The sequence below is a fragment of the Cygnus atratus genome, chromosome 1, assembly GCF_013377495.2.
Source record: "Cygnus atratus isolate AKBS03 ecotype Queensland, Australia chromosome 1, CAtr_DNAZoo_HiC_assembly, whole genome shotgun sequence".
NCBI classification, from domain to species: Eukaryota; Metazoa; Chordata; class Aves; order Anseriformes; family Anatidae; genus Cygnus; species Cygnus atratus.
The window spans coordinates 192140428-192165418 of NC_066362.1; the positions used below are offsets into that span (position 1 = coordinate 192140428).

Consider the following 24991-nt stretch of genomic DNA (forward strand, 5'->3'; position numbering starts at 1 on the left):
GGGATGGACCCGGTTGTATGGAGCCATGTGAGAGCAGTTCTTGAAGAGCTGCAGCCTGCGGGCAGCCCCCGCAGGCTCAGTTCGGGAAGGACGGCATCCCGTGGGAGGGACCCCATGGGGAGCAGGGGCAGAGAGGGACTGCGAAGGAGCGGTGGAGATGAAGCGTCAGGGACTGACCGCAGCCCCCATTGCCCTGTGCCACTTGGGGGGAGGAGGTAGAAGAAGTTGGATGGTGGGAAGGTGGTTTGAGTTCTCACTGCTCTAGCTCGTTATTAATAGGTAATAAGTTTTAGTAATCTCCCTATTCTGAGTCTCTTTTGCCTGTGATGATACTTACTGAGAAATCTCCCTGTCCTTATCTCAACCCTTGAGCTCTTTCCATTGTATTTTCTCCCCTTTCCTATTGATGGAGGGGTGAGAGAGCAGCGGTGGCGAAGCTCAGCTCCCCAGCCGTGTAAAACCCCGGGGAAAACCACCCCGAGCCTGAAGGTGCCGCGGCTGAAGGCCGGCGGGGTCCAGGACCCGACCCCTGCAGGTCCCGTGCTCCCAACCCCGCCGCGGGGCTCAGGCGCTGCGCTGCGTGCCCGGGGCCGACCCGTGCGGGGCGCTGCTCGCTCCATCGCCGGGCGGGGCCCCGCCGTTGCCCGGTTCCCGTTCCGCCGCACAGTGCCCGCCTCCCGCCCGGCCCGGCTCCGCGGGGGCCCGAAATGGCGTCGGGCTGGCAGAGCGAGGCGAGCCTGGCGGCGCTCAAGGAGCAGCGGCGGCAGCAGCGGGAGGAGCTGCTGGCGGAGGTGGGCGGCCCGGCCCCCGGGGGGAGCCTCCAGCCCCTCGGCCCCGGGCTGGGGGCGGGTGGAGGAGCACGGGGGGGGCCGGGGGGAGCGGGGGACGGGCAGGGGCTGGCCGCCGAATGATTTCATGGGGGTTGTGCTGGGTGGTGGGGCCGGGCTGGCCGTAAGGCGCCGCCGAGAGCCCGCCTCTGCCTGCTTTACGCTTTCTGCTCGGGTGTTTGTGTGCTTTTATGAGATCCTACGAGCCTTCTCTTCTCTGGGCTAATCTGCCCCGGCTCTCAGCCCTTCCTTCCCCTGAGACACGGGGCAGCAGCTCGGCCCTTGCCGAGGGGCCGGGGCTGTGCCATGGCAGCCACGCTGCAGCCACAGCTCGGGCAGAAGGAGCAGGGCAGGAAGGCCTTGGGGGGCAGGAGGGCTCCTGCTGGGCCTCCCAGCTGCAGCAGCCCTCTCACGGGTGCTTTTCTGGAGTTGCCCTGACCTGGTGGCCTGTCCTCATCGCCGTGTGTTTTATTCAAAGTCTGCCTGCACAGTGTTTGGCTGCCGATCCTTGTTTTGTGACTCGTAGGCAGAGCAAGTGGTAAAATTGTAAATCACACACTGGTACAAAAACGTGGCTCGTTATGAAGTCTAAGGAGCGGGGGATAACTACACAGAAGGCTAAGTGTAAGGGGAGGGCAGGGCACGGGAGGAGTGTGAGGTGGCTTGGGAGAGAAGGAGGGCTGAAGTCAGCAGCAGACAAACCCGACCGGACAAAGGTGTTTCTGGAGCAGTGGCGAAGTGGCCTGACTGGCCTGGTGCTGGTGTCTTTTCCCACTTCTCAAAGCAGAAGGCAGAGAGGGGGCTTTAGGTAACATGTGGGTGTCTCCCGGAGTCCACAGGGAGCTGTTCCTAAGCAGCGGGGCTTCCCTTCTGTGACTGCACAGGTCTGGGACAATGTATGTTCCCCTCTTCTTACCAGCAGCTGGAGGGAATGGCCTTTCACTTAGCAATAAATCATATTTTACTGCTGATTTTTTTTTTGTGTATGTGTTATTAATATGTATTTTGCACGTTCTGCTCTGTTTAAATCGCTGTGTAATAATAGTGTTAGGAGTGCTCCTTTGCCCAGTTCAAACTCTTGGATGTCCACAAAATATTCTTAAAGAAAGTGAAACTTAAGTAGGGTACCATTATCCTGCTTTACCCCTTCTCATACAGCAAGCTGTTTGGGAACGTGCAGCTCTCTTTGTAGAAACATTTTACACTGTCAGGCATTGTTAGAGTAGTTTATCAATATCAAATAATAATTTTTCTCTTTTTTTTTTCTTTGCTTCTACTTGCATCAGCAGTGTAATGTGAAATAGAAGTGTTCTTGTTCTGTGAGGGTGTTGTTTAAAACTTTTGACGTAACTTAGTCTTTCCAAATGTCTGTGGATGGCTTTTTACGTCTTCTAAATATCTCTAAAATACTATTGACTTTAAGTAAGAGATACAGCATTAAACACTTCTATGATGTTTTTGTAGTAACTGGATGGTGATATTAAATATGCTGCGATCTGTGGAAAAATTTAACCTGTCATCACTAAACTAACTCTAAATTCTGGGACAGCAGTGAAACTAAAGCTGCTCCTATGGAGAAAAAGCTGAAGCTGGTGATGAGGGCTTTTACTCATACAGGGGATGCAGGGGGGCACGGGATGAAGGTGGCTTTGGCAGAGGCTGAGCTGGTGCTAGAAAGCATGATATTTTGGCTGTAATGGCTGCGATTCTTGCTCTTGGGATATGTCTCAAGAGGTCTTTGATGGTAATGTAGCTTCATGGGTCCTAACTCTAAGTGTTGACACATTCCTCTAGGTTTTAGATGCTGCTCATCAGCCTTGCTGGAGAATAATAGAAAATCTGATTTTGAGATTTTAGGTTGGAACAAAATCTGAATTTTTCTTTTCTTACCAGTAAGTTGTGCTATATTACAAGATATGCTATGTCGAATTTCATTATTTTTTTTCTTCAATTTGACCAAGAAACAGTGTTGTTATATTATTCAGCTTGTTTTTAAAATGCCATGAATACGTTTTATTCCTAGGTGGAAATATTAAAAAAAAAAAAAAAAAAAAAAAAAGGTACCCACAACTTTTTTTGCAGTGCTAAATAAAACCAAATGCACAAATTCTACCTCTCTCTTTCTGTACCACTTGAGGTATTAATCTTGTGTTCTAAATCACGACTTCAGTGGAGGAAATACTCTTGCCTTTTATTAACAAAAAATACACAGCAAATAATTGCAGAAGGATGTGATAGAATCATAGACTCATTAAGGTTGGAAAAGACCTCCAAAACTCGTCTGGTCCAGCCATCCCCTTACCACCAACGTCACCCACTAAACCGTGTCCCTAAGCACCAGGTCCAACCTTTCCTTGAACACCCCCAGGGACGGTGACTCCACCACCTCCCTGGGCAACCCATCCCAATGCCTGACTGCTCTTTCTGAGAAGAAATGTCTCCTCATTTCCAACCTGAACCTCCCCTGGCACAACTTGAGGCCATTCCCTCTAGTCCTATCACTAGTTTTCTGTGAGAAGAGGCCGACCCCCAGCTCCCCACAGCTTCCTTTCAGGTAGTTGTAGAGAGCAATAAGGTCTCCCCTGAGCCTCCTCTTCTCCAGACTAAATTCCAGTTCCCTCAGCCGCTCCTCATAGGACTTGTGTTCCAGAAGGATATTTCAAGATAGCATTGACTGATTGAATTTTATCTCTCTACTTCCTAAATGTAGGTGAGAGTAAGGCAGTATGTGCGAGGAAGGCAACTCTAATTTTCTGTATACAACAGTGCTCACAATTAATTTTTATCACTCAAAAGTAATAACTGGGAAGAAATATTGATCTATAAAGATGCTGTATCATTGCTCATTCAAAAGCTATTCAAGTGGTAGAGATTATTAGGAACGAAGAACAAAGGAAATCATTACACATTACATCTAGCAATAGCCAATACTCAGTGGAGTTTGAACTCAATTTTTTTTGAACTTCCTTAATAAACTCTCTTTTGAATGATGTTAAAAGCAGTTTAGTGGTCTTTTTTTTTTTCTTTTCACTGTCTGCTCAGAAAAGAAGACAGCAGGAGAGAGACAAATTAAAAGAACTCAGTGGTACTCTGCCTGAAGTTTTAGGCAGGAAAAATTGCAAATGACAAATTGGTGGTTTGGTTTTCCTTATTGGGGAAGGTAAACAGTCCTCATTTGTAGAAAACAAAGTATTTCTGGTTTTGTGAACTCCTAAAGATGTTAGTATGTTGATTAATGTGTACATAATTGATAATATTGACAAGTGAGTTTTGATTAATATTTTAAATGTGTTGACTTTCTCTGCTTTACTTAGATTAATCTGATTATGGTCAGACTGCATGTTGCTGTAGGAGCAGAGCAGAATTGGAAGGAAACTACTGCAAGACTTCATCTTTGTGAGCTTTGACCCTCTTGCTCGTGAAGGCAAGAAAGAGATGGGCTTAGTTTGACAGACTTACAGCAGTATGCGTGGCTTAAAAAAAGGAGCAGGAGGCCCAGTGGAGGTTTGGAGGTCTTTGTGTCAGGGTGGTAGTATAGCAGTGACTCTTAGCTTGTGGCTCATGTTCTCAGGGCATTTATTTGGTGGTTGCAGTCTTGGAAGCTCCTGCTGTTTGTTTTGGGAGAGGTAACTGGGAAGCTGCATATGTCTTTGAGTGTTCACTCCTAATAATCTTGGAGGTTTATGGACATGAACATAAACACTTCAGTTCCGTTTCTGAAGGACAAGATGTTGAACTGACTCACCTTAATTATGAAATATAACCTGTACTTGTAAATATAAATTTACTTATTATAAATATAATTACTCAGCTTGTGATTATAAAATATTGAAAAATTTTAGTCTGTCTTCTGTTCTATAGAGAATGTAGTTGGGGCAATGAAGAAAAGGAAACCTTTAACCCTGGTCACCAATACCATCTGTTTCTTGATAGCTAGGACAGTGAGGAGTCCAGGGGAACTCTGCTGTATCTTCAGAAGCAATTCTGCCAAAATCACTGAGCTCACAAGAAGACGCTGGGATCAGCTCACCCTTTTCTATTTGCAAGTTGCACATCCACAAAAGTCAAGAGATTAAATATATTACAAATTTTGAAACAGTTGTAGAATTGATTTATTACCTTTTATTGTTAAAACAAGCTGGACAGAAGAAGTTGCTTCTTGCTGACCTTTTTTTTTTTTTTTTAATTACATTTTCCTGGTTTTACTGGTTTTGATTTTATCCTACTTCTTTTGCAAATCAAACCAACCCATTGATTGAGATTTCTCTTTTAAATTTTGGAAATGTATCTCTTATTTGTGTAGTCTGTCCTCCCAACTGCATTTCTCAAACCCCAGCAGCTGGTAATGTTTATGGATAATGATCAGTAATCAAATAATTAAGTGTTGACATGCAAATTGTTATCAAGCTCCAGAAATAGCATCTTGTTTTGATGAGTATGATATGTTCATGATACTACTGTTTCAGTTTGCGAGTTTAGAAGGAGAAGATAATTTGATAGATGTTTGGGTAAGTGCAGGGACGTGTACTTTTCCTAGATATGAATGCATATATTTTTTTTTTTTTAAATACTGGCAATAATTCAATTTTGAATTAGTCCCTGAATCTGTGCTACTATGTGTATTTTTGTCTTTCAGTGTTACAGCTCTGTGAGTTGGACCTTGAGTCTTTCACTCATTGGTCTCTGAGGCTGATGTGATTTGGCCATTGCTTATGCAGAAATTGTCTTTTAATCATTAGGGATGGTTGAGAGATTGCGAGTTTCTCTTGGTAGCAATACAGAGGGATTAAAAAAAAAAGACGTGTAAGTAAATGAGAACTCAGTATTTTAAACAAATAAGACGTTCATGAAACGATATAAATGAAGTGATTCTTCGAAACAGGTTTGTGGCACAAACAAGAAATGGTGTGTTTTAATTTTACTCCTTCAGATTTCTGAAGAAATTTTGAGATATGTAATCCAATATAATTAGGAATGTGTTTGCTTTTGACTCAGAATTCTACATTTATTTGTATTTTACATTTTTTATTTATTTTCTTTGAAAATACAGCCTAAATAAATAATAAAAAAGTAGCAATAATGCACTGTCTTTGACCTCCAGATAAGCCATGAAATCAGCATGTTCTCCTAAGGTATGGTTAGGTATTTCCTCAGAAGAGCTGCCGGGTTGTTGCGATGACTAGGATTTGCAGAGGTGGTGGAACGCTTTGGCAGCAGCCGACACTTCAGTTTTTAACAGAAAATTACAGGAGCTTCTTGTAAGATGGAAATTAATAGGAAAGCACCTCACCGTTCCAGGTTATAAAGGTATTATTTGTTGGAAGCTGCTTCTGTGCAGTAACACTGAGCTCCCCTTTCTTGCTCTTGCCCTCTAAGTCCGTGATGGAGCGTTACATCCCTGACGCTCTTCCAAAGGGAATTAGCGTGTCAGTGGTACCGCACCCACATTTTTGACTAAAATTAGAGGAGTAATGGCAGTGAGAAAGGAATACTGCCTTTTCACAGAAGACTTTCAGACTTCTTATAAACCACTTCGATATGCATTTTTGCAAGCAGTGCCTCTGGTTGAACAGCCAGGTTACTCAGAGCCCTGCTGCTGCCTTCACTGTCAGGCTCTGCGAGTCCTTCCTTTAGGGTGCTCTTGGCTGTGAGTTCTCTAGCCTCTACTTTAAGCTGTGTTCTGTGGTGGTTGCCGATCACGAGGAGCTTGAATGTTTTAAATCTTATCAGTGATCTGTCTTGTGCACCCTTTGGCAGGTGGAGATGGCAGAGAGCAGTGATGTTTCCAGCTGGCACGGCTGGAGCAGGTGGAGGTTACCAGCAGCCTGGCACAGCTCTGCTTTGGCAGCTTGGGGTGGAAGCTGAGCCCTTTTGCATGCCCTCCTTGGTAAAGCTTCACGGGTGGAAGGTTAATCAGAATACTGAGGGTAGGAAAAGCAGTAAGTGTTCATGAAAATCGGCATGTTCAGCTGGAGAACTGGTGTAGGAGCATTGGGACGGTGGGAAAGGGGTATGTTCAGGCTCCCTGGAGATGTGCGCTCACGTAACCAGGCCTTTCCAGCCCTGAGCTTTGTTGTGGTGCAAGTTGGGAGAGCAACACCGGCCACAGCGACCTTTCTGACAGCTTAATATCAGAAGTGGCAAATGGATGGGACCAGTTGTATGGTAGGACAGGAGATAGTTCTGAAATTAGAAATTAAAGCTCAGTGTTTAGATTTTGGGTGCCGTGTTTTGATATCTTATGGGCTAGGCGTTTTCTCTTTTGAACTTGCCTAACAGAAAGCTGTTGCCAAAAGGAGTTTTTCCACACTCCTTTCTCCCAGGACCCCAAGTGCCCATCCTTTTTCTTCTTATTTGCAGGGAAACTGGTAGCCTTCAAGACCTTGTCCGAGGGCCAGCTTGGAAGCTTGTTGTGCACGAAGCTGTACCCTGCTCTTGGTGGGGTGCATTTTCTGTCGGGGTAGTTCTCGAAGTGGCTTCCCCCTGAGGCCAGAGTACAGCGACAGGCAGGGAAATGGAAGGAGAATAGTGGGAACATATGGGGTGGGAGCGTGGAGGAGGTGTGGGAGTGGAGCCCTGCCCTTCCATGGCAGCTGGCCGTGAGAGCAGCTTGGTTTCCTTGTCGCTTGTCTCTGTCATGCTGTATTGATCTAGTGGTGTGCTGCGGAACTTCTTCTGATTGTTACTTGGAAGAAAAGTGATTTTTTTCCTTCTTTTGAATGGGGAAGTTGACTGTTCTATGGTGATGTTTACCATCTTACCCTGAAATGCCAGAGGTTGTCCACACTTAAAGAAGGGAAACTGCGTAGCCTCTGTTGTGGTGTGGACAGCTTTCAGTGGCCTTGGTGAGAGCTGAAATGCCAAACAGAGTGTTGAAAGGAAAGGGTGTTGGTGGTCAGGGTTTTGGTGTGCTGGAGAGGGAGTGAGCCCTAGGTGAGGCGTGCCCACTTCTGGACATCTGTGAGGTACTGTCCTGTAGCAACCTCTAATTATCGGGTGCCCTACAGACTTTGCCCACTGGCGGTGCGTTTGAGCCTTTCTGCTGCTGCCTCCTGGAATGACATGCTGTAATGTTTGCAGCTTTTGGTGTTTTGTGCATTACAGGCTGTTGAGAACGAGTTTTTTACTTCACGCAGCAATTACTGTGGTTAGCAGCCCTGCGGGCCGGGACTCATGACCTGCCTCAGCTCCGTAATGAAAACTAGAAAGCAATTTCCCTGAACTTGATTTCCTTCCTCTCTCAGATGGGACTGTGAAATCCAAGATCCTTTGGCCTGCATGTGGTAAAGGCTGCAAAGAGTTTGCTCTGCTGCCTCGGCAAGCAGTACTAACCTAGTGCTCTAAAGTGATTCCTTATATGACACTGACAGACCTCGCAGAGAGCTTTGCCAGCGTTAGACTTCACCTCGTGCCTGCTGCAAATGGGACCGAGCAACTTTATTAGGGTACTGCAGAAGTATGTAATGAAGTATAATGCTTGCCCTTCTTGCTAGCTAGTTGCTTTTAGTGGTCCTCTGTGTTTGGTGTGCTCTGCCACTTGCAGAATTAATACATTACTTGGCAGCAGAGTTATTTCAGAAATGAGACATCCTCTATTTATGGAGAATCATAAAATGGTTTGGGTTGGAAGGGGCCTTAAAGATCATCTAGTTCCAGCCCCCAGGAGGAAGCTTAGCAATGTTGTTGCGGTGGCAACCTAAAATGTACCAAATGTTAAGTGCTTGTCTATAAAGGCAAAAGGGTAAATTGTATTAATGAACCTTCATTTGAAGTAGAGGCTTGAACTGCTGTGGGTTGAGAGCTGCGAAACTATTAGTTGGCCTTCGTAGCATAGAATAAGGCTGACAGCGGACTTAATTATAAAATGTAGAAAAGGAAGAAAAAATAGATGGACGCTAGTAAGCCCTGCGTGATTGATTATAAAAGGCAAGTGGAACAGAAAGGACGTTTGGAGCTAATAAAGTAATGCAGACAAATCACCTCCTCCCTGGTGACACTTTAAATAATTAGGGGTGTGCTGTGAGGGGAAAACATTCACCAGCCATAAAAATAAATATTGTAATTTGGTGGTAGAGAGAGATAAATAGTTTTTAGCAATTGGAAGGATCAGAGGTTGTTGCTTCTGGCTTTCTAGCTGGGTGTTAAATTGATAATTCAGGTGAAAATGTATCTTTTTTAGTCTTTCTAAATCACCAGGCAGCTTTGTCTTTTGTGTATGGATATTGTTACGAATCTTCTATAGTATCTCGGTGTAAGAAGAACCAACTTTAGGCTGCTGCTTTTGTGCCTCCCTCTTTTTAGCAGTGCGGTGGTATTGCCACTACAGACTCATCTCGCGCAAGCCTGTTCCAGCCAGAATTTGGGAGACAGCAGTCTGCAGCTTAATGCTGACCTCAAGTCGTTCTGTGTCCTGAATATGGATTTGTGCACTTCAGCCAAAGCTGTGATCAGCCACTTTTATTAGGATCACGTATCTCCTTTGCATAAATACTGCCTGTGGTTTTTTTTTCTTATTTGTAGATCTAATCAAAGGGATAAAATTTTCCTTTGTACCTTATTTGTAACGTTAGCTTCATTTAACTCAAGGTATATTTGTAAATTTTGCAACATGAGGGAAATAGTAATTTCATTTAAAATACACTTTTTTATTACAGAGGAGGGTAAGAGCCTAAAACACAGGAAAACAAAACAAAACAAAAAAACAACAGCAAATATGAAGAAGTAATGCAAAATAAATGAGAATGCTAATTGAAAGGGACCCCCTCTCCTGCTCCAAATTAAAAAGAAAATGTCTGAAATGTGAAGCAGAGATGGGCTTGGAGGGCGGCAGGGGAGTAAATACAGGAAGGAGAACAGTGAATGATGCTCAGGGGGAAGACTTGAAGAGGAAACAGAAAAGGGTCTAGAGAATGATTTTACGGTTTGATACTTTTGTAATGTGTGAAAGGACACAGTCGCTTCCCACTATGTAACATTGTCACTCTTCTTGTGTGCAGTCTCCTGGTTTACCATTGCAAAGGCTGTCTGGTAAAACTCCGTGACTCAGGAAGAAAACCCAATTCCACTTTCAGCTTTTGCTTTGACTTTTGTAAAACTTGCATGGTTTATCTCAAGCAGTTGAAAACACTGCAGAAGTAGAGTTGTAATAATATAAAATTTTTCCTGCTTAATCAAGTGTGATGATTGCATTTTGGGATAAACAGTTTTCATAATGGCAAATTATGTTTGCGGGAACTTGTTTGTGAAAACCAGGCTTGTTTTGAATGCAATAGAGGAAACTTCAGTGGCTGGAAAGGTCCTTATTTTATTCACATAGTTTACAGGAGTCCTTTTCAGGAGTTGAAGCTACAGTGGTTATTAATTTTTCCGAAGTAGTGGTAAAAATATTCCTGTTTTTCTCTCCATAACCAGAAGGGGTAGAACGTCTGGCAGCCCACAGTGCCAGCACTTCTGTGCTTCTTGAGAGCTTGCACTTCTGCAATCCAAATTTTGCACCTGACTGAGATACTTCTAAGGATGAATGTGCATGAAGATAGACTTGCTAGTGCTTACTTTTAAAATTAATAGAGAGTGAGCTGTGCTTGGCAGTGGTGTAATTGCCCAGGTAATTATTTGAAGTAGAAAATCAGAAGGTAAGTCCACTGTATCATATACATATTGTATGCAGTTCACGAAGGCTGTAAGAAGAGAAGATTTCGCTGAAATAAGAGTGGAAGTTGAATGTCGTTGCCTCACTTACTGAGGATGGTAGGAGGAAATCAGTGCTAGAGGAGCTGCAAAGCTGTAGCTTGAGGAAGGAGCGTGCATAATATGCTAAATGGGAAACTCAGCTAAAACGTAATCCTAAAGTATTTTTATTGCTGTCCTCTGAAAGGAGAAATTCTCAAGTACGGTCCTTAAAACTGTGTGTGATTGTGTCAACGTGGCTTACAAAGGTGTCTGTACTTAATGCTATTAACTCCATTTGGTAATTTTTCTTCTCTGTTTGTCTTAGGCCAAAATTAATTATGAGAAGGAGGAGAGGCGCAAGCTGAAAAAACATCTGCGAGGTGAAGATACGTGGATGCTTCCTGAGGTGAATGAACGGGTGGAACAACTGGGAAAGGTGATGCAACTGTACGTCATTGAATTGTGTTGTTGGCTCTGCAGCATGTCTGTATGAACAGGAAGCTTTGAGGGCTTTAAGGTGCTACAGAAAACCTCCCAGTTTCTGAATTCCTTATGCTTCAAAATTAGCTTATTTTAAGTGGAAATAATCTTTTACTCAGAGGAAATAAAACTAGTCATTCAATTCCAGCCTTAATTTCTACCACATGCAGATGAGCAAGCACTACCAGATGAGAATAGGGAAGAAATCTGGAGGACCCGAGACTTGGTAGTAAGCCCCTGCGTGGTAATTCACAGGAGAAGCTGTAATGGAACCACCCAATATCACATCCTGAAGTATTAGTTTAGAAACTTGTACAGATACTTCAACAGAGGGCACACGCATTGTTGGAGTCATTCCTGAGGAAATTGATCTGACTGAAACAAACATAATGTAGATGACCTTCTATGTGGAGTTGTAGTGCCTTAGTTCCAGTGAAAAGGTTCTACTGGGAGGGGAGTTGGTTATGGGTGTGAGGCATAGCATATTCCCCCCGCTCCCCTCCACCCCAAGGTGAAGAGAGAGGGTAGTAGAAGTAAAATGTAGCTATGACCAGCCGTGTGTTTTACCTTTCTCGGTGTGGCTTGGTAAGTAAGTTGTGATTGTTTGTCTTGTGTGTGGGCGATTTGGTTTACTGAATCTCATTTACAAACATTTACTTGTAGGAACATTCTGTGCAGAAAAAAAAGAAAAAGGATAAGCATTCAAAAAAATCTAAGAAAGAAAAGAAGAAAAGTAAAAAACAAAAATCTGAAAAGAAGGATGACTTCAGTGATAGTTCTTCAGTAAGTAACAAACTTTAAAGTGTTTCAAATGATACTTTAAAAACCTGCACTGTTTTATTCTCCGTGGGTACACATGGTTAATAATACTAAGACTGACTCTGTTGGGAAAAACTGTGGCAAAGTTTCTCTCTTTAATTTACCAAGTACTTAAACAATTCAGAAGATGCTGTGAGTGCCTCTGAACTTTAAAATGTTCAATTCACTTATTAGGAAATAATGGATTTACAGTTTTTCAGCAGAGAAAATGTGGGGAAAAAAATCTTGATTTTTGGGGACTCCTAGGATAGACTGGAAAAATTCATAATTCTTTGCAGTCAGTGGTATGTGATAGAACAGTGTGTCTAAAATTGCACGTTTGACTTTGATTTTAAGCGTGAATTACTGCTGCCTTTTTCCATGGATATTCAGCTGGGAGTTGTACACTTTTCCAGAGGAAGGCGTAGGCTTGTGCATTTGCATCTGTAGACAGTACAGATTTTGCATCTGGCAAAACATTACAGAGACTGCATTACAAATCAGGGTGCTGCTTTTTGGCCACGTTCTGTAAAACATCCTTCCTAGGGGTTTGGTGCAAGTCTGGTAGCAGTGTAATTGTTCTTTTCAGAGAACCTGCTTTACTGAGTGAATGAACGTGCAGTATGAGGAGATTTACTTTCCAGGGACAGACAATCAGAATTGAACTGTGCTTTGAGTATGGGATGTAACCCATGCCACAGATGTCCCACATTTACAGTGGGAGTCACCAAAACTCCTCAAATCATATCAGTGAGTCCCAGGATACAGCACAATCCCGGTTCCTTTGATCCAGAGTCTCTTCTTCTGATAACAGGTTCATATAAATAGCAAAGAAATTCTATTCAATGAAGTTTTCTTCAAGTGTGAAGTCACAGTGCGTGGTTTGCAGGTGTAGGAGGTCAGGTAGGAAAATGGGAGAAGATAGCATGTAAAGAGCTTTAGATTGTACTGTGTTACTGGTTTACTTTTTTCATATAAAACATATTAATGAACATAGACCTTTTAAATTTTGCTTTTGTAATGCCATGACAATATTAGTTACTGTTTTTGTTTTGATGGTTTTAACTTTAGTAACATTATGCTGCTAGTCAACTGCTGGTCTGAACTAGTGTTACATACGGTGATGTGCTCATGAAGTGTAGCAGTATGTTTTGATCGTAAAGGAACAAGTTCCTTGTGGGACTATCAAAATTACATTTTTATTATCAATATTTAAGAATAATAAACAGTATTACATTAGTAGTGCTTAGCAATCAGCATCAAGTTTGGCTAGTTATGTACTTGATAAGTATTATAAATTTTATCAGTGTATCTTAAGATGATCTTCATATTAAATTCTGTATTTAGGATTCTTCAGTTGAATGGGTTGAGTCAAATGTGTCACAGTCAGATAACACAGAAAAGGCTTGGAAGGTCAACAAGGAATCAGATGCTGTGAAAGGACCCTCCTTGCAGGTGAGCAGTCTGATAACTATTCCAGAAATAGATTCAGCATGACCAAATGTGAAACATGCTTAGGTTTCTTGACAGTTCTTTTGCAATGTATTGAACAAAAACTATTTGATAGACAAATTTCTGTGTTTATCTGGGTAAATGTTACATTTCATTCAATGGAAGACTTCTTTATCTAATAGTTACGTAGTATTTAACAAGGTACAACACTTGCAGTTGTCTAGTATTAGTTCCTTTCATCCTGTTTTCAAGCTCTAGGAACGTGGCCTGATTTTCTCAAAAATGGCAACTTAAAGGTATTGACTAGAGATGCAACTTTTTCTGCATAATTTAGGTCTGTGTTCTACAGTTGAATGAATTCTTGCTTCTGCAGTAATTACAGTGATACAGATATAAGGAAGGGAGGTGCAGAACTTTTCACCAACAATAATAATGGAATCAAGGCCTATTGATTTCCCTAGGTGAATTCTGTGCCCAGCAAGCACCATTTATTCTCATTAACGAAGTTGTACTGTTGTAATCTTAGCTGCATAAATGTAGTGTCATGATGTTTTCATTTGTGTGAAAATGATGATTTTGTGTTTAGTGTCTAGTTCTATTCTTGTTTCTCATTCTGCAGTTGTGTATGTTGTTAAGAAAAATAAAAAGGATCTCTGAATCATTTTTTTAAATTATATAATAACAAAATATAAATCCTTATGTGTGTCATGATAATTTATACTGTAAAGCCACTATTTTTGCCAAGCATATCTTATATAAAGTGACTTGTCCTGTGCATTCTGGGCATGTCTACTTTTGAGTGAGGAGTGAATTTCCATGTCGTTCCTACCTTCTGTGTTTTTGGATCACTTCATGGAACAATTTTGGAGCAACTAAACCCATTTCATATATATAGAAGAATTTGGAGCCAGGCTCTGCTCAGTGGTGCCCAGTGCCAGGACAGGAGGCCATGGGCACAGCCGGGCACCCAGGAGGCTCCCTCTGAGCACCAGGCAGCACTTCTGTGCTGGGCGGGTGACGGAGCCCTGGCACAGGCTGCCCAGAGAGGCTGTGGGGTCTCCTCCTTGGGGATCTCCAAAAGCCGCCTGGACGTGGTCCTGGGCAGCCTGCTCTGGGTGTCCCTGCTTGAACAGGGGTGGGACCTCATGACCTTCAGATGTCCCTTGCAGATCTGTGTCTGTTGATCCACGTTGCTTAGTAATGTGGGTGTAGAAACTATTGAATCACTTGAAGATAGATTATTTTTCAGTTCCCTCTCTTTCTTAGAGGAGATCTGAGAAGTGGAGTGTTACGCTTCACCTCCAAAACTCTCTGTTCTGTGGTCTAATATAATTTCTGAGCAGTGGAGAAATAGTACCATTCAGCATCTGTTCAGATTGACAACTCAGACTTGAACTTTAATGAAGAGACGTGAAGATACATGAAGATACAAAATAGGTGTAGACTTCTCATTTTAATTGCTATGATATACATAGAAGAGTTCCAAACACTTGCTTTTGCATAGTAGTTGTTAATAATGTGTATGTCACTGCTTTCTTTTGAGGCTTGAGGTTTTGTGTGTATAAAGAAGTGTTTGAAATTTGAATAGGTTGTTTATATGCTGCTGTTCTATAGACAGTAGTCCTTATTTTTAAAATGCCCTCAATCTGGCTTAGGTTTTGTAAATGCATCTACCTGCTATTGTGGGTACAGTCCATAGAATTTAGATGAACAGCTGTTTAATTTGAGGGTGCTGTTAGGTGCCTAGATATCCCAGGTATGAACTGTGCTCAGTGACTGATGGCAGGCTTTGTATATGCTTGAAGAGACGCAGGAGTTCATGAAGACAAAAGCAGCAAAGTGAAATTCTATAATGATGGAAAAGGAACTGGTCTAGATGTACAGAGTTCATTTAAGCAAAAAATAAGCTGTCTATATGGTTTGCATATTACTAGTGTCATAAATACATTGAGAAGGGTTATTTCAAATTACAGAAAGATATGAAATCATGCTTGAATGCATGAATATTAAAAGACTGAAGGTGTTAAAATCACATTTGCTTTTCATCAAAATATTTCATATATATTAGTAAAACCTGTGTTGTTTACTGTCAGTAGCTTTTGACATTAGTTGCACTGGTTGGATTTTTTTTGGAAGTACGAACACTGATTCTTTGTGTATTAGGTTGGACTACTTTTACTTTACTACTACTTACTACCTTTTTTTTAAGAGAGAAGAATGGATGAATTTAGACTTTGTGTCTTTGAAAACTGTGCCACTAGCATCTTGCAAAAGTGAAAGAGAGAAAGAAAAAATACTGAAACGACAGAAAGCTCAAGAAATTGAGCAGGTAGGAGGAATTAATATACCAATATTTTCTACATTTTTACTACATTTTGTATAATAAATTGGTTCAAATACATAGGTTTCTATGTTATTAAATTATTTAAATTAATGTCTGATATTCTGTATGATAGTGATTCTATTAAATTGATCAGGTATTTGTTCTGTTTGGGATGGGAAGGATTCATACAGCAGGCTTATCTTGTGGAGAAAAGTCCTTAGTTGTCTTACGGGTAAGAAGAAAGCCAGCTTAATAAGTACTAAGTTCTGTAATGTTTGAAGTGCTTCTGAGATGTTTTGTTTAGTTACAGACTGTTGGTCTGTTCTTCTTCCCCATGTTGTGTGTGTGAGGTGCACTGTTTTGTGTGATAAAAGCTCACCTAAGTTTCTGTGTTAAAGCATAAGGTGCTGAGGCTGTTTTTTCATGAAGAAATAATTCAGAACATTTGCTGTGCCTTTCATGCAGTAGTTGGACTCTGAACCTCCTGTGTGTTGATGCACAGTCGGGGAAGGCATTGCAGTTATTAAATTAGTTCTATTTACATACAGTTGTTAGCTTTTTCATTTGTTCATTCAGCTCTATAAATGCAGTGTGGTCTGTTCTGAAAACATAGTGGCTGATGACAGCTTTTTGGTACTGTTAGGTTTTCCAGTTGTGTTGTTAAGAACTAGACTGACCTGGAGTACTGTTCTTGTGTGCCACGTGGCACTTTAGTTATTGTATTTTGAACAGAGATTAATCTTTTTATTTTTTGAGGTAATATTTTGCTGAACATTTTTTCTGACCTGTTGAAGGACCATTACCAGAATGTCAGCATGTACTGTGTGGTTAATGACAGTTTATATGTACTTTTGGTCCTGGAAGAATATGATTTTTGTATCCTCTCCCACCAAACCACTTGCTTTCCATGCAGGTTTATACTTTTGTCTTTCCTACACCGCAATGCATGTCCTTTATTTGATCCCCAAAGCAATATGTACAACAGGTGTATATAACATGCTGCTGGTGGTGGTGAGTTGAAAATATAGCATAGACAAACTTAATATTTTATCGGTGCAGGAGTTGCCTATTCAGGCTTTTCTCCAGTGGACTTTCTTGCCTGTTTCCATAGCAGTCAGCTGACAGAATCACAATAAACAATCTAGTTGGAGAAAGAGAAACAAGAACTTGAGGTAAAACTAAGAGCCCCTATATCCCTCCTTCAGACACAAGTGCACATTACTGCTACATAGGCAATGAAGCTGAACAGGAAATCTCTGTGTAACATGGGTGCCAAGTAAGCTTGTCTTTTGAGAGCTTTTACTCGGGGTGGAGAGCTATGTTTATTTCCGCTTTTCTTTAGCCAGCACAAGTTATGAGTAAGCTGTTCTATTCCCACAGAAGTGTCACAAAGTTTATCAGATATTCTCGAAAATACAAACCATATGCTGTACACACATTCATATTCTTTCTGTTTTAGGCTATGCTTTCTGAGAGAGAACTCAACCCCTATTGGAAAGATGGTGGTACAGGTCTGCCACCGACAGAGGGTGAATCAGCTTCAGTTAAAAAAGGTAAATAGCAACTTCATTAATGATCTTAAATTTCTGTATAAGCTCTGTGGTCTCTGGGTTACTTGCCAAGTTCCTGCTAATGTTGATGTAATAGGATTATTAATAAAGTAGAATATAAATGAAAATCAGTAATGGTTAATATCATATCAGGTTAATATCATATTACGTTGTTTTGCGGAGCTTCTCTTCACTGGTTTTTAATCTTGAGTGGTTTAACCTTCAATATCTTCATAGAAATACTCAATTTTGAACTAATTAAAAGAAAGAAGCATCATTTAACCAAGACAAGATACATTTTTGTCATCTCATTTGGTTCCTTTCATTCCATTATACAAATTATAGTTTTAAGATACTCAACTACAGAAGTCTGAGTCACATTAAAATGAAGTACATTACAGATGCAATTTGTGAAAAATATTATTTCTGTAACCTTTTTTCCTTACTCTGGGGTTATCCTGTCTATTTCCAGTAAGACCATCTAGAAAAATGTTTTTCATAACGTCATGAAACATTTATTTTGTGATAAGAAGGGTCCTTGTATTCTGTCGACAGGGAACAATAGGGTCCCTGACATTTCTCTTTGGGAGCCTTTCCCTGTGGGCAGTCTGTCCTGCAAACCGTTAGGCTCATGCCCACTTTTAGGAGTAGCAGAGATCAGCGATCTATAAGAGCATCGGTGAGTATGTGTCCTGAGTGTTAAGACCTGTGCTATCTTCTCAAATGAAAAACAGTGGGTTACTTGTTAATTTTATGAGAAGGAAAATGCACTTGTTTGTACAGAAGAGTATGCCAAAGAATGGGCACAGAAGGTGAAGACCATGAGAAGTTCCTTTAACTTCAGTAAAAATAAATGAATAATAATGCCACAGATTCTCTTGTGCTGCTCATGTCTTGTATGTTGTGTTCCATGACAAAATATAGAAGCTTAAATTAAATCAGAGGTATGACTGAGGTACATCCAGCATGGACTTATAAAAACATGTAATTGCATTATTATATTCCTTCTATATTTCTTCTGCATCCTCTCAGTTTTTACATTAACTTCTGGTGAAGGTTTAATGTCACATACAGAGTAACTGTTAAATAGGAGTGACTACTGAAATACAAAACCATGATCTCTCATTGTTTTATATTTTAGTTACGGTGGTAGAAGATGCTGGATTAAGTTGGTTACGAAAATCGTATCAAAGGATGAAGGAGCAGGCTGAGAGAGAGAAACGCAACGTTGAGGAAATTGTAGCTGAGAGATATGGGGTAAAATTCTTATTATTTTTTTTTTCATATTAGTAGATGCTTTGAAAAGGTTACTTTCATATCAAGGCACATGTACTTAACGTGCAGTGTCAGACACAGGAAAGAAGCAGGAGAAAGCAGCCTTTTGAGCTTCTCTGAAGTGATGAACAGTGTAATGGTACCCAACTTAATTTTGTATCTCTTTTGTTAAATATCAAGATTTTCTGTAGGATATATTAAAATACTTATCTTCTACATTGGGAACATCAAATGATCCGAGTTACAAAGTACTAGAGTGCTTTCAAAATTATGATGTTTGCTAGGAAATAAGTTTTTCTCCTGCACATATAGTTTGTGGATAATAGTAACGTCAATATAATTTAGAGAGCTGTGTCAAATTCTACCAGATACGAATCTTCTGGCCACTTGTGATCTACTCAGTCCAGATGTATTGAGAAAAGTTCTTGCATCTGAAGTGTTTAAAAATGAATTTAGATGACTATTGTGTTGTCTGCCATAACATTATTAACTCTTTAAGGCCTGTTCCCCCTGCATATTATAATACGGACCTTAAAAGCATTGGTCAAAGGTGTGGGGAGTTCAGTATGTGTTAGCCATAGTGCTATATTTGAGTTTTCTGTGGTGATGGTTTTTTTTTTTCTTTTTTTGGTTAGGTTGGCTTGTTTGTGGAAATCTTGGATAAGACAGTATGACTTCATACTTGTCACTCCTGAATGATAAAACAAACAGGGTCAGCACTGGTGGAAATTTGTTGGTGTGATTGATTTTAAAGAATATTATTTTTAAGAGTCTTTTTCAAGAAACTAAGGTACAAACAACCTGAACACTCTAGCTGCTGCGGTACCAGGGTAGTGATTGAAAGAGATCCTTCCCTGATGCACCTCAGTATGTAACGTTTTGAGCAAAATCGTGTAATTGATGGCATTTAATTCAGCTCAAAAGAGGGAAGAGGAACACTCTGCATTTTGTATAATTGCCTAATGGATAGAGTATTTGTCCAGAAAGCTAGAGACAGAGATTCAAAGCCTGCTTCAAGCTAAATATTTTGAACCTGCTCTCTTGTGTTTTTAAGAATTTAACTGGATCATAAAATGGTTTAGTGGGAACATCATTGGTTCTATAGAAACAGAGCATCTGGTGAGCCTAAGTGTAAAGTTCATGAGCGAGAAAGAGAAAGCCTTTCTTCTAGCTTAAGCACCTAATCTCCAAGTTACCAGGAGGAGACAGTTCTGAGGCTTTGGCTCCTGTTTCCAGGAGTGCTTCAGCACTTTACTATAGAGTCACCAAATGGAAGTTAGAAATAGTCTAAGAGGAGGGATCAAAATGCCATCCCAACAGAGCACCTCAGACACTAGACTATAAATTCTCTTTTTTGTATTAGTCTTCCTTTCCACTCCATGGCTCATAGCTCTGCACAGTGACTCATTTTCACAGAATGGTGCCTTTCTTGTAATACTTCTTAGAGTTTTACAATACCCTATGATCTTAAAAGCAGTATGACGTTTTTATTCTTTCTTGCAGTCAATGGAGGCATTTCAGTCACGGTTAGAAGCAGCTGAAAAAGTTGCATCGAAAAAGGAAAATTATTATAGAGGTGATAGATGGAAGAAAACTGATTATTCAGAAAGTGAGAAGAAAGAACAGCATATGAAAAACACTACACAACACGAAGATGATAGGAACATGTTTGGGAGACATAGGAGAGAGAGGTATGACAAGGGATGGATGCAAGAAGACAGAGGTTACAAAAGAGATGGATCAAGAGAAGACCAAAAACGTGGACACAGTAGCAGAGACTCAGAACTGGGAGGTTACAGCTCCAAAGCTGAAAAACACATGGATGAAAAACAAAGTCAAGGAAAGAGTCTCTCTCTAAGTGACATAAAACACAAATTTCTGAAACCCTCTGAAGATGATTTATCATCTTACAGTGCACCTAAGGACTACAAGCCACAGCAGTCCTCTTCAAAACTGCCTGCTCATAGCTCTTTGAACAGTCGTTTTCAAAAACCTAGTGAGGATACTGCATTGTGGACACAAACACACCCACAAGATAGCAATGAACAATTAGTGTCTGATCAAAAGTCATCAGATGTTGTGGCAAAAATTGATGGTGAAAGAACTCCAAGCGATGAAAAAGAGAAATCGCAAAAGGAGTACCAAGGTGATACCTCTGAGAAGAAACAAACATCATCTGATACTAAAACATCATGTTCCAGGTATTTTACTACACCTAAAACTGTGTTGTCTTTGTGTAGTATTAGTTATACGGTCAGATCTCTTTGGTTAGGAGGACGCTAGCCTCCCATCTAGATGCAGCCAAAATGGACCTGTTTAGAAGTAATGAACACCCCTACTTCTTCTGTCTCCTCAGCATGTTTGAGAACTGCCAGTGATGGTTTATTTTGCAGCTTCTTTATAAAGTTAGTGCACACTTCAGTGAAATTGGCTTCTTAGCACCCCCCCTGCCCCAAGCAAGCAAACAAACAAAACAAAAACAAAACATGTTTCATCTGTTGTTTGATTTAGGAAAGACAAAGATTAAATGTTAGGAAATGCTTACTAGCAGCATAGTCATTACATCAAGGGATAGATTTGCCACCTGTGAGATATGCTTATAAGCTAAGGTAATAGTGTATGAAAAATAGTAGAAGGTACCGATTAGAAAAGTGTATTTTCTGTAAATGAGAAAAAAAATGAACCGGAATGGGGAGGAAAATTCAAGGTAATATGTATTGGGAATTTCAGTCTGCCTGACCTGCTTTACTGAAAGGCAATGGAGAGTAGTAAGGAGAGGTGGTCAGAAACATCAGTTGCAGACAACTGAGCTGTTACTCTACTCAAAGCCACCTGTTCTCCATTATTACCAGCTTGCTGGTTCTTCCTGGGATATGAGTAGTCTGGTAATTACTGTGAATGGTTTCCTTCAGATCTTTCTGATAGTAGCTAAGCATGTGCAAAAGCGTTTGGGTCAGGGTGGTGTTACGCTGGCACGTAGACTTTAACTGCTTGGGAAAGTTGAACAATTAATTATTCTTGGCCTGAGTATGTAAGGTGGCTGATATGATTTAGTCAGAAATAGCAGTTGATGAAATGCAATCAGGTATTAATTCCTTGTTTCTGATAAGCTCCTGTCACTTATTTGTGTAAAAAATTATAGTGACATCATAGTCATATAGTGACGGAGAGGACATGGAAAGCTCACGTGGTTAATAGGTGGCTCAGAGGCTGGTGCCAGCACAGAAATTTTGGTTTTTTTCACCATGGGGAGCTTTACTCGGCACCCGGCCTGATGGCCCCAGACGGGTCCCTATCTCCAAGGGGAAAACGGATCCTAGGCCAGGAGCTGGCGGGGCTCATAGAGAGAACTTTAAACTAGGCAAGAAGGGGGATGGGGCTCAAACAAGGCTTGTTGGAGCCGTGCCGGGGGAAACAATGGCTAGGCTGGGGAAGAAGGCGATGGCCCAGCTGAAGTGCATCTACACTAATGCACACAGCATGGGTAACAAACAGGAGGAGCTGGAAGCCATCGTGCAGCAGGAAGGCTACGACTTGGTTGCCATCACGGAGACGTGGTGGGACCGCTCCCACGACTGGAGTGCTGCAATGCCTGGCTATCGGCTCTTCAGGAGGGACAGACAGCACAGAGGGGGTGGTGGCGTGGCTCTCTACATTAGAGAATCTTTTGATGTTGTGGAACTCCAGGCTGGGAATGATAAGGTTGAATCCCTGTGGGTTAGGATCCGCGGGAAGGCCGGCAAGGCTAGCGTCCTGGTCGGGGTCTGTTATAGACCGCCGAACCAGGATGAGGAGACGGATGAGGAGTTTTATAGGCAACTGACAGAAAGAAGTTGCAAAATCGTCGGCGCTTGTCCTCGTGGGGGACTTCAACTTCCCGGATATATCCTGGAAACACAACACGGCACAGAGAAAGCAGTCTAGGAGGTTTCTGGAGAGCGTGGGAGATAGCTTCCTGACGCAGCTGGTCAGTGAACCTACCAGGGGTGGTGCCCCACTAGACCTTCTCTTCACAAACAGAGAAGGACTGGTGGGAGATGTGGTGGTCGGAAACTGTCTTGGACAGAGTGACCACAAAATGGTAGAGTTCTCTGTTCTTGGCGAGGCCAGGAAGGGGACCAGTAAAACTGCTGTCTTGGACTTCCGGAGGGCTGACTTTGAGCTGCTCAGGACGCTGGTTGGCCGAGTCCCTTGGGAGGCGGTTCTGAAGGGCAGAGGAGTCCAGGAAGGCTGGGCGCTCCTCAAGAAGGAAATCTTAACGGCACAGGAGCGGTCCGTCCCCACGTGCCCAAAGACGAGCCGGCGTGGAAGAAGACCGGCCTGGCTCAACAGAGAGTTGCGGCTTGTGCTTAGCAGAAGAAAGAGGGTTTATAATCTTTGGAAAAAAGGGCGGGCCGCTGAGGAGGACTACAAGGATGTAGCGAGGCTGTGCAGGGAGAAAATTAGAAAGGCCAAAGCTCATCTGGAGCTCAACCTGGCTACTGCCGTTAAAGACAACAAAAAATCCTTTTACAAATATATCAACGCGAAACGGAGGACTAAGGAGAATCTCCATCCTTTACTGGATGCGAGGGGAAACCTAGTTACTAAGGATGAGGAAAGGGCTGAGGTGCTTAATGCCGCCTTTGCCTCAGTCTTTAGCGGCAATACCGGTTGTTCTCTGGATACCCAGTGCCCTGAGATGGCGGAAGGGGATGGGGAGCAGGATGTGGCCTTCGCTATTCATGAGGAAATGGTTGGCGACCTGCTAAGGAGCTTGGATGTGCGCAAGTCGATGGGGCCGGATGGGATGCACCCGAGGGTACTGAAAGAACTGGCGGAGGAGCTGGCCGAGCCGCTTTCCATCATTTATCGGCAGTCCTGGCTATCGGGGGAGGTCCCAGTTGACTGGCGGCTAGCCAATGTGACGCCCATCTATAAGAAGGGCCGGAGGGCAGACCCGGGGAACTATAGGCCTGTCAGTTTGACCTCAGTGCCAGGAAAGCTCATGGAGCAGATTATCTTGAGGGTCATCACGCGGCACCTGCAGGGCAAGCAGGCGATCAGGCCCAGTCAGCATGGGTTTATGAAAGGCAGGTCCTGCTTGACGAACCTGATCTCCTTCTATGACAAAGTGACGCGCTTGGTGGATGAGGGAAGGGCTGTGGATGTGGTTTACCTTGACCTCAGTAAGGCTTTTGACACCGTTCCCCACAACATTCTCCTCAAGAAACTGGCTGCTCGGGGCTTGGACTGGCGTACGCTTTGCTGGGTTAGAAACTGGCTGGATAGCCGGGCCCAGAGAGTTGTGGTGAATGGAGTCAAATCTGGTTGGAGGCTGGTCACAAGTGGTGTCCCCCAGGGCTCGGTACTGGGGCCGGTCCTCTTTAATATCTTTATCGATGATCTGGATGAGGGCGTCCAGTGCACCCTCAGTAAGTTTGCAGATGACACCAAGCTAAGTGCGTGTGTCGATCTGCTCGAGGGCAGGAAGGCTCTGCAGGAGGATCTGGATAGGCTGGAGCGATGGGCTGAGGTCAACTGTATGAAGTTCAACAAGGCCAAGTGCCGGGTCCTGCACCTGGGGCGCAACAACCCCAAGCAGAGCTACAGGCTGGGAGATGAGTGGCTGGAAAGCTGCCTGGCCGAGAAGGACCTGGGAGTATTGGTTGATAGTCGGCTGAATATGAGCCAGCAGTGTGCTCAGGTGGCCAAGAAGGCCAACAGCATCCTGGCCTGTATAAGAAGCAGTGTGGCCAGCAGGTCTAGGGAAGTGATTGTCCCCCTGTACTCGGCTCTGGTAAGGCGCCACCTCGAGTACTGTGTTCAGTTTTGGGCCCCTCGCTACAGGAAGGACATGGACGTGCTCGAGCGAGTCCAGAGAAGGGCGACCAGGCTGGTGAGGGGTCTGGAGAACAAGTCTTAGGAGGAGCGACTGAGGGAGCTGGGATTGTTCAGCCTGGAGAAGAGGAGGCTCAGGGGCGACCTTATCGCTCTCTACAGTTACCTTAAAGGAGGCTGTAGAGAGGTGGGGGTTGGTCTGTTCTCCCACGTGCCTGGTGACAGGACGAGGGGGAATGGGCGAAAGTTGCGCCAGGGGAGTTTTAGGTTGGATGTTAGGAAGAACTTCTTTACCGAAAGGGTTATTAAGCATTGGAACGGGCTGCCCAGGGAGGTGGTGGAGTCACCATCCCTGGAGGTCTTTAAAAGACGTTTAGATGTAGAGCTTAGTGATATGGTTTAGTGGAGTACTTAGTGTTAGGTCGGAGTTTGGACTCGATGATCTTGAGGTCTCTTCCAACCTAGAAATCTGTGTCTATGTCTATCATGAATTTATTTTTAATGTTTAATTGTTGGATTCTAATAAGAAGGCAATACCTTAACATTATTTATTTTACCTGCAACTGTTTCTACACACAGTACTTGTAAATACCCTGCTGTGTCTTTGCAAAGGAAAATTGTACATTAAATCATACCACATGGTCAACCAGAAACAGGTGGCTGTGTCTACACAGTTCTTTGCATTGCACAGGTTGGGTAGTTCTTCCAGATTTTACTTAACTACATTTTCTACTTTGAAGGGAGCTAATGAAATTTACACTTTCTTTCATAGCAGAAGGAGAGATTGCATGATGTAT

The 24991-nt window shown here is 42.6% G+C and overlaps 1 protein-coding gene across 2 annotated transcripts in view; it reads left to right on the forward strand.

Moving 5' to 3' along the window:
• The first annotated feature begins 655 nt into the window (after positions 1-655).
• The window catches only part of CWF19L2 (CWF19 like cell cycle control factor 2), a 73050-nt gene continuing 48714 nt past the window's right edge, over positions 656-24991 (forward strand). The window contains exons 1-8 of one of the 2 annotated variants that reach the window (XM_035542638.2): positions 656-791; positions 10822-10932; positions 11640-11759; positions 13122-13229; positions 15436-15555; positions 17009-17102; positions 18241-18356; positions 19878-20575. In XM_035542638.2, coding sequence (XP_035398531.1) covers positions 708-791; positions 10822-10932; positions 11640-11759; positions 13122-13229; positions 15436-15555; positions 17009-17102; positions 18241-18356; positions 19878-20575 — 1451 coding nt within the window. In that variant the 5' untranslated portion in view covers positions 656-707. The remainder of the gene's footprint in view (positions 792-10821; positions 10933-11639; positions 11760-13121; positions 13230-15435; positions 15556-17008; positions 17103-18240; positions 18357-19877; positions 20576-24991) is intronic. The other variant, XM_050716900.1, reaches the window with a different exon arrangement.